Consider the following 9,703-nt stretch of genomic DNA (forward strand, 5'->3'; position numbering starts at 1 on the left):
GAGAGGAACTTCAAACAACCAAGACCATCTGAGGACTGTACCCCTCTTGGGCTGATGAGGATAAACTGAATTATCAGGGGGATTGCCCCTGCTATAATAAGAGAATAGTGTAAAGAATAGTCAACAGACTTTTTTTTTTTTTAAATATAAACTCTAGCACCCTGGGGGATTAGGAGTCCCCTCCAGCCTCCACTTCAGGTCCACTGCACTTGGAGTAAAGAAGAGACACATCCTCTCCTCTATGGAAAAGGAAAATCTATGGGAAATCAAAAAGAAACAAATCTGACCTGAAACTCAGGCAGTCTTCCTGTGGTAGCCCTTTAGACACATGCTCCAACTCCAGTGGCCTGTAGCTCAGGTCCTGTGAGACTTGATTGCAAGCTCCTTCTTCCCAGGCCTGTCTCAACTACCTATTCATCACCCCAGGACATGGCAGGTTTTCCCTTTTAAACTCCTCCTCCCTCCAGGCAGAACAAATCTTGCAGCTGTGTCTCCTTGAAAAGGCCCAGAGGAGCTCATTAGTCGCCTGTCAGTGTGAGGGCATTGTCCCGCCACACCTCCCCAAATAAAAAAGTTGTATATGTCCTTGTTCCTCATATTGTATTATCTATATGATTTAGTTGTACAGTTGCCAGTGTCTGCCCGCACAGAACTTTAGGGCTGACCCTGAGTATGGTAATAAAGTTAAGCACATATGTAAGTATTTGTAGGTTGTGGCTTGCTACCAGGACCATGAGTGTAATATAAATGTCTAAAGATCAGATAGAATCAAAGAGAGCATTCCAAAAACACAACAGTGAACTATCATCATGCCGAGGCAGGGCTGATGTGATGATGTTTTGGAGTGACAGGATAGTGTTTTCATGTGACATGTTTATGTGATTGCAATTTTGGATCTGCTTAAATAGCAATCTGATGTAACATAATGACACTGTGTAGCAACAGATCAAAGTTGTTATGACTATGATGACCTACTGGCAAACATGATCACAGGTCTATGATGTGACAGTGCTCTCATCTTTTACAAGCTGTAATGGCAAGACAGTGACTTGGGCTGTGACATTATGACATGTTGTTGCTATATGACAGCATTTCAATATGACCTGATGATTCTGTGCTGTGATGGCATTTTGCACTGATCTGAGGCACCTCCTCCCTTTTTCCCCTGTCTATCCTTCCTGTGGATGGGTACAGCTTGCTCAGGAAGGATAGACAGGGGAAAAAGGGAGGAGGTGTTGCCTTATATATTAAAAATGTACACACTTGGACTGAGGTAGAGATGGACATAGGAGACGGAAGTGTTGAGAGTCTCTGGGTTAGGCTTAAAGGGGCAAAAAACAAGGGAGATGTTATGCTAGGCGTCTACTACAGGCCACCTAACCAGGTGGAAGAGGTGGATGAGGCTTTTTTCAAGCAACTAACAAAATCATCCAAAGCCCAAGATTTGGTGGTGATGGGGGACTTCAACTATCCGGATATATGTTGGGAAAATAACACAGCGGGGAACAGACTATCCAACAAATTCTTGGACTGCATTGGAGACAACTTTTTATTTCAGAAGGTTGAAAAAGCTACTAGGGGGGAAGCTGTTCTAGACTTGATTTTAACAAATAGGGAGGAACTCGTTGAGAATGTGAAAGTAGAAGGCAGCCTGGGTGAAAGTGATCATGAAATCATAGACTTTGCAATTCTAAGGAAGGGTAGAAGGGAGAACAGCAAAATAGAGACAATGGATTTCAGGAAGGCAGATTTTGGGAAGCTCAGAGAGCTGATAGGTAAGGTCCCATGGGAATCAAGACTGAGGGGAAAAACAACTGAGGAGAGTTGGCAGTTTTTCAAAGGGACACTATTAAGGGCCCAAAAGCAAGCTATTCCGCTGGTTAGGAAAGATAGAAAATGTGGCAAAAGACCACCTTGGCTTAACCACGAGATCTTGCACGATCTAAAAAATAAAAAGGAGTCATATAAAAAATGGAAACTAGGACAGATTACAAAGGATGAATATAGGCAAACAACACAGGAATGCAGGGGCAAGATTAGAAAGGCAAAGGCACAAAATGAGCTCAAACTAGCTACGGGAATAAAAGGAAACAAGAAGACTTTTTATCAATACATTAGAAGCAAGAGGAAGACCAAAGACAGGGTAGGCCCACTGCTTAGTGAAGAGGGAGAAACAGTAACAGGAAACTTGGAAATGGCAGAGATGCTTAATGACTTCTTTGTTTCGGTCTTCACCGAGAAGTCTGAAGGAATGCCTAACATAGTGAATGCTAATGGGAAGGGGGTAGGTTTAGCGGATAAAATAAAAAAAGAACAAGTTAAACATCACTTAGAAAAGTTAGATGCCTGCAAGTCACCCGGGCCTGATGAAATGCATCCTAGAATACTCAAGGAGCTAATAGAGGAGGTATCTGAGCCTCTAGCTATTATCTTTGGAAAGTCATGGGAGACGGGAGAGATTCCAGAAGACTGGAAAAGGGCAAATATAGTGCCCATCTATAAAAAGGGAAATAAAAACAACCCAGGTAACTACAGACCAGTTAGTTTAACTTCTGTGCCAGGGAAGATAATGGAGCAAGTAATTAAGGAAATCATCTGCCAACACTTGGAAGGTGGTAAGGTGATAGGGAATAGCCAGCATGGATTTGTGAAGAACAAATCATGTCAAACCAATCTGATAGCTTTCTTTGATAGGATAACGAGCCTTGTGGATAAGGGTGAAGCGGTGGATGTGGTATACCTAGACTTTAGTAAGGCATTTGATACGGTCTCGCATGATATTCTTATCGATAAACTAGGCAAATACAAATTAGATGGGGCTACTATAAGGTGGGTGCATAACTGGCTGGATAATCGTACTCAGAGAGTTGTTATTAATGGTTCCCAATCCTGCTGGAAAGGCGTAACGAGTGGGGTACCGCAGGGGTCTGTTTTGGGACCGGCTCTGTTCAATATCTTCATCAACGACTTAGATATTGGCATAGAAAGTACGCTTATTAAGTTTGCGGATGATACCAAACTGGGAGGGATTGCAACTACTTTGGAGGACAGGGTCATAATTCAAAATGATCTGGACAAATTGGAGAAATGGTCTGAGTTAAACAGGATGAAGTTTAACAAAGACAAATGCAAAGTGCTCCACTTAGGAAGGAAAAATCAATTTCACACATACAGAATGGGAAAAGACTGTCTAGGAAGGAGTACGGCAGAAAGGGATCTAGGGGTTATAGTGGACCACAAGCTAAATATGAGTCAACAGTGTGATGCTGTTGCAAAAAAAGCAAACATGATTCTGGGATGCATTAACAGGTGTGTTGTGAGCAAGACACGAGAAGTCATTCTTCCGCTCTACTCTGCTCTGGTTAGGCCTCAGCTGGAGTATTGTGTCCAGTTCTGGGCGCCGCATTTTAAAAAAGATGTGGAGAAACTGGAAAGGGTCCAAAGAAGAGCAACAAGAATGATTAAAGGTCTTGAGAACATGACCTATGAAGGAAGGCTGAAAGAATTGGGTTTGTTTAGTTTGGAAAAGAGAAGACTGAGAGGGGACATGATAGCAGTTTTCAGGTATATAAAAGGGTGTCATAAGGAGGAGGGAGAGAACTTGTTCACCTTAGCCTCTAAGGATAGAACCAGAAACAATGGGTTTAAACTGCAGCAAGGGAGGTCTAGATTGGACATTAGGAAAAAGTTCCTAACTGTCAGGGTGGTTAAACACTGGAACAAATTGCCTAGGGAGGTTGTGGAATCTCCGTCTCTGGAGATATTTAAGAGTAGGTTAGATAAATGTCTATTAGGGATGGTCTAGGCAGTATTTGGTCCTGCCATGCGGGCAGGGGACTGGACTCGATGACCTCTCGAGGTCCCTTCCAGTCCTATAATCTATGAATCTATGAATCTATGATGGTGTTTATCTGAAGCAGTTTGGTACTTCAATATCTGTGTTGCAGAATTAGGGTGTTTTGGTACCTGGGATGATAGTTTCATGTGAGTTTGTCAGTAGGGCATAATATGCCATTTATATAAGGCACAATGTTATGATACAACATACACATTCTAAGCAGGTATACTTAATTTTGCCAGATGAGATGGATTAGATGAGGGGTTTTTCTTTCTGAGGCCCCACAACATGCAATAAAAACTTCAGGGCCCACAACTACTATTTTTCTGGATATAAGAGCCAGAGCCAGCTGCAGGGGGTAACAAGCAGGGCAGTCCCCAGGGCCCCATACCACAGGGGACCCTGCAAAGCTAAAGTTGCTCAGGCTCTGGCTTCAGCCACGGGTGGCAGGGTCTGGGTCACCAGGCTTCAGCCCCAGGTGGTGGGGCTTTGACTTTCTGCCTTTGGCCCCAAGAAGTCTAATGCCAGCCCTGCTTGGCAGACCCCCTGAAACCTGCTGGCAGCCCCCCCGGTGGGCCCTGGACCCCTGGTTGAGAACCAATGGACTAGATGACCCATGGGGGGCCCTGCCAACCCTACATTTCTGTGATTCTGGCATGCGGAGGTGACATGTCATTTTTGGCCCACTCTCTCATTTTTATAAGGCCCCCATGTGACCTCATGCATTACGTGGCATGATGTCACTGGCACGCAGTGGGGTTCTGAATGACATCACCGCGCTGCACGGGCAGTGCCCAAGGTGACACAGCGTGGCATGGAGCCTACGTAGGGCCGCTACGCAGCAGAACCCAAGGCTGGAGGGCGGGGGACAGAGCCGGGCCTGCGCACCGAGCCGGATGCCTGGGTGACGCCCCCCGCCGAGGGGGCGGGGCGTGTGCACGTACGTACGTGCAGGAGGCGGGGCACGGCGTCCGCGCGGCGCCACGGCCACCGGGAGGTTGCGCCCGGGAGTGACTGAGGTGATCCGCTCGAGACACAGTCGCCGCCATGTTGTCCGTGGCCGCCCGTGCCGGCCCCTTGGCTCCGTACCTGTCGGCCGCGGCGCACGCCGTGCCGGGCCCGCTGAAGCCGCTGGTGCCGGGGCTGGTGCTGCAGGCCGAGAAGCTGCCGCTGGACCCGAAGCGGCCGGTGCTGTGCCGGGAATCGCTGAGCGGCCGGGCGCCCCGCGGAGGCCTCGTCGCCACCGCCAGCCTCAACGGTGCGGGACAGGGGTGGGGGCAGCCTGGGGACGGGGCGCGGAGATGGGCCTGGGGGAGCCGCAGCGTCGGGTGTGTTGCTGGGGCCTGTGGGCCTTGTTGCCATGGGGAGCAGCGCTCGGGTCACTGCGGCGCAGGGGGGCGGGAGGGAGCCAGCCCGGGAGGAGACTCGCACCACCAGCGGCCCCCAGCCTCAGGGCACTGTGCGAGGGGAATGGGCCAGGCCTGCGTCTGGCCCCTCTGCATCCGCACGTCAGGGGTGGCTAGGCCTTGGGGTGACCTTGGAGACTGGGGCTGCACTTCTCATGCAGCTCAGCTGTGAGTTACTGACTCTGATCTGCCCCCCGGAAGTGTGTGGGTCCATCCCCAGCGGAGGAAATCTTTTCAGCCCCCATAGGATCAGGTGCAGGGGTGCTGTAAATCTCCCGTGTGCGGGACTGAGGGAGACTGGGAAACGTGAACAGTTTGAGTGTTTTACATACTTGAGGAAGTAATTGAGTCTAATTCAGTGCAAACTGCGTGATCACAAGCAGTGATTTTAGACAAGAGTTTGTGCTTGACTCCTTGGTAGGTACTCCGGGCAGGATTTCACTTCACGGCTCCAGAATAGGGAGAGAACAGAAAACACTGCATGTACATGTTAATGGTACTTAATTGTGTTAACTACAAGTGAAGGACTACATCTGAGACCAAAAGTGAGGGGGTTCTTTATAGTTACAAAAACAACAGTTTTAATCTTGCAAGGAGACTCATGCCATCAGCCTCACTGTTGTCCAATTCATGCAGTGTTTTGCAATTGTATGTGCAATGGTACTGACCGAGTAGTTCCTGTTGTTAGAATGTTTGTATAGTGGATGACTTTACAGGACTTAATTTTCAAACTTAGCAAAGTCAGCTCTCCATTCAAAACTTCAGTATAACCCCTTTTCCAATAACACTATCCATGTTCCAGTTTTTAAAACTGAACGTATTAATTCCATTTTCCTATATCAAAAAAAAATGGGCTTACACATGTTAGTGCATAAATATGGAGACAGTAGGTGTGCACAAGTATTGACCAGCTGACATGTTAAATGCCACTTGGCCTTGTCTACATTGACTCAAGTCTGGTTTAACATCAGGTTGAGGACGTTTCTCAAGGTCCAAGCATTAACCTAGTTTCTAGGGAAGGCAAGGCAATGAGGGTATAAGCCTGCACAAAATGGACAGAATGGTTTCTCTCAGCTTCCAGATTGCCTTTGCTTGATTTAGTTAATAACATTTTTATTGTAAATGGAACAGTTGCAGCTGCACTTAAAGTGGCCGCTGCATGTGTGTGTTGGGGGAGGGAGAGTCTCAAGTTCTGAGTGACAAACTTGAGATTGTTTTGGCTTGATTTTCAGAGGAGCAGAGTACCTGCATCTCATCTTGGGTGCAAATCAACCTCAGCCTCAGTTTTTGAGACCAGAAATTGCACTTAGAATTAGCAGCTGCTTCTGAAAATTTTGGCCTTTATCTGACGTAATTGAGATACAACCATAGAACTCTACATTACAATTTTCAGAGTCACATTCCAGCATAAGAACCCCACTTTAAAATCCTTAATACAAACTGGCTTGAGTGCTGCTACATTGTACAGAAGTCATCAAAATCTCCCAATTCAGTGGCATGTAGTAATAGCTTTCACTGTGTGGTCTCACAGTTTACACAGATGTTGGAAACTACTATTCCTTGTGGAAAGATGCTTTTGTAGTGATTACAATTACACAAATATTTGAGGCTGACATTCTGCTATAAAATGCACATCCTGTCATTAATCTGACATACTTGCAGTGCAAGTAATAGGAAACAGTTTATACTCAACACTATACATGAGGGTTAATACTAAATAGCACTTCTCCATTGAAAGGAGAACACAACATTTTTAAGCTTAAAACTGTGTTGCATCATTACATCCTTACGGGGTGTAAACTCTAAGATCAAGAGTTAAACAGAAAAGTAAATGAATAATACTTGCTATCATCGAATTTTAAAAATCACTGCTTAATTTCTCTGCAATTAAAGACAGAGAAAATGGCAGCTTTTTGCAAAGTTCCTTGTAAATAGATGCACTTTATAGTCTCCATTAGTTTTATCTTGGTGCAGTCCCTGCATGATGATTTCCTTTGCACATAATGTCTGTTCTTATAAATCCTTTGAGGGGACTCGTCTGTTAACTTGCTGTGTAATTGATGGGAATTTCTAGAAAAAAATGAAACATGCAGTGTAAGGCTAAATATCTCAGTACACAACAGAATATCGGCAGGTAGTGTTTTCGGTCTTTAAATTGATACTTACTTTATTCTGTAACTGAGTATCAGTTTTTGTTAAGACAAATAGCATTCACCTTTTCTGAAAAAACTACCATATATGTTTGCATTAGTCCTGACCCAGTGGACCATTTTGGCATAATTGTGAAACTGGGAATCCAACCAGTAAAATTTGGCACTGGAATATGAATACAAGACCTTAGGGAAACGTCTTAAATGTGTGCAGTAATCCAGCAAACACATGCATGCTTATCTTTACACACTCTTGAGAGGTTCCATTGAAGTCAGAGTAAAGTACATGTATAAATATTTGCTGGTTCACGGCCTAAATGCTTTTTTAAATCCATGTTTCTTAATCCCAGTGTTTCTGGGGAGCTTTAAAATGGAAAAAATCTCACTTTAAGAATTTCTTAGTCTTCCCTCCCTGCTGCCCATGGTATTCTTTAGGTTCAGTGTAGAACGTTAACATGTATAATAGGCCACCATTTAACCTACTACTGTCTCCAAAAAAAAAAAAAAAGATTTTAAAGTTTTAAATTTAGGGTAAGCCATCACTCATAAGCAGTCTTTCAGTGAGAAAAGTATGGAAGGGAAGATTTGGCAAGGAAACAGATTTCAAGCTTTTAAGAGGTTATAGAATTTTAAAATGTCCTTTAACATTGCTGTATTTTAAGTTGTGCCTTTAAATCATTACATAGCCCAGTTGTGAATATAATACAATCTGGAATTTTTCTTTTTAGACAGACTTGGCTTATAGTGTCAGATATTGGTGGGGGTGGTGGAGGTCACATGTAGAAACTGGTTAAGTTTCCCAAATGGTTTTATACTACCACAACAGGGTGGTAACTATTACTTTCTAACAATATGCAGTTATCAGATTTACTGTTTACAGAAAGTATTATGGACCTCTTTCCAATTTCACCTTGAATTCCTGGAAACACAACAAAAAAGCTTCATAGTCAATATTGTACTAGGTTTTTATTATGAAGATGCTTGCAATTAATAGTATTTACCTTTTTGTTGCAGCTCCAGCTAGCGTTCGGTACATCCACAATGATGTCACAGTACCTGACTTCTCTGACTACCGTCGCCCAGATGTGTTAGATAAAACAAAATCTTCTCAAGATAGCAGCGATGCTAGAAAAGGGTTTTCCTATCTTCTGACCGCAACAACATGTGTAGCCTCTGCATATGCTGCTAAGAATATTGTCACCCAGTTTGTTTCCAGCATGAGTGCTTCTGCTGATGTGTTGGCAATGTCAAAAATTGAGATCAAGTTGTCTGAAATTCCAGAAGGCAAGAATATGGCTTTCAAGTGGAGAGGGAAACCCCTTTTTGTGCGTCACAGAACCCAGAAGGAGATTAATCAGGAAGCTGAAGTACCATTGACTGAACTAAGAGATCCACAGCATGATTTAGACAGAGTAAAAAAACCAGAATGGGTTATACTGGTAGGTGTCTGTACTCATCTTGGTTGTGTACCCATTGCAAATGCTGGAGATTTTGGTGGTTATTATTGTCCTTGCCATGGGTCGCACTATGATGCATCTGGCAGAATTAGAAAAGGTCCTGCTCCAGCCAACCTTGAGGTTCCATATTATGAATTTGCTTCTGATGACTTAGTTATTGTTGGTTAAATAGCTGGACATTTGCTCATCTTTTGCTGTATGAACATTGTGAAAAAGGGTTAATATTCTGGTGTGGTATAAAACTAAATGATCCTAAAAATGTACCTAACTGTCTAAAGTCACTCATACGAAGTATGCTAAATGCTTCCCAATAAAGAATCAAACTGAGTGATCTGTCATTTACTTGCTGTTATAAAATGCTGTTAGTGTCTAATTACTGAAGAAATCTGATGGCGGTACCTAATAAAAAAGTTATGGATGCCCTGTAATATGTATGGAGTGATGTAGCATTGGAACAGAAAACTTAAGTCAGAATTTTCCATACTTATCCCTAGCCACTCTCCAGAAAACCCTTGCATACTATAAGAGGAAAATCTGACCTGGGAACAACTCAATTGTTTTAGGGAACAGATAAAGACTAATCTTTAAGAGGCAAACTTAAAAAAAAAAAATCCCTACTCATAGTTACAGACATGTTATCAAGGCATCAAAGGCAAAGTCTGACCAGGAAGCATTCATGCTTTAGGATTGCTAATATTTATATTTGTGCTTTCACACAATTTATCAGTCTATAAAGTTAGATGAATCATTATTATAATGTGAGAGAGAGCGCCATAATCCTTTCCTTTTTAAAACATGTGTATTTTGGAAGGGTTAGTCTGTCGCTTAAATCTGAAAGTGTCCTCATTTTAA

The 9,703-nt window shown here is 43.7% G+C and overlaps 1 protein-coding gene across 1 annotated transcript; it reads left to right on the forward strand.

Moving 5' to 3' along the window:
• The first annotated feature begins 4,804 nt into the window (after positions 1 to 4,804).
• LOC128848889 (cytochrome b-c1 complex subunit Rieske, mitochondrial) lies at positions 4,805 to 9,178 on the forward strand. The gene is made up of 2 exons (XM_054049147.1): positions 4,805 to 5,096; positions 8,409 to 9,178. The coding sequence occupies exons 1-2, from the start codon at positions 4,886 to 4,888 to the stop codon at positions 9,017 to 9,019; spliced, it is 822 nt and encodes a 273-aa protein (XP_053905122.1). The 5' UTR covers positions 4,805 to 4,885; the 3' UTR covers positions 9,020 to 9,178.
• Positions 9,179 to 9,703: the final 525 nt, after the last annotated feature.

Source organism: Malaclemys terrapin, chromosome 14, assembly GCF_027887155.1.
Source record: "Malaclemys terrapin pileata isolate rMalTer1 chromosome 14, rMalTer1.hap1, whole genome shotgun sequence".
In the NCBI taxonomy this organism is placed as follows: Eukaryota; Metazoa; Chordata; order Testudines; family Emydidae; genus Malaclemys; species Malaclemys terrapin.

Coding starts and splice junctions, on each gene's coding strand:
- LOC128848889 (XM_054049147.1), top strand. CDS start 4,886: ATGTTGTCCGTGGCCGCCCGTGCCGGCCCCTTGGCTCCGTACCTGTCG. Junction 5,097..8,408: donor CGCCACCGCCAGCCTCAACG/GTGCGGGACAGG, acceptor TTTTTGTTGCAG/CTCCAGCTAGCGTTCGGTAC.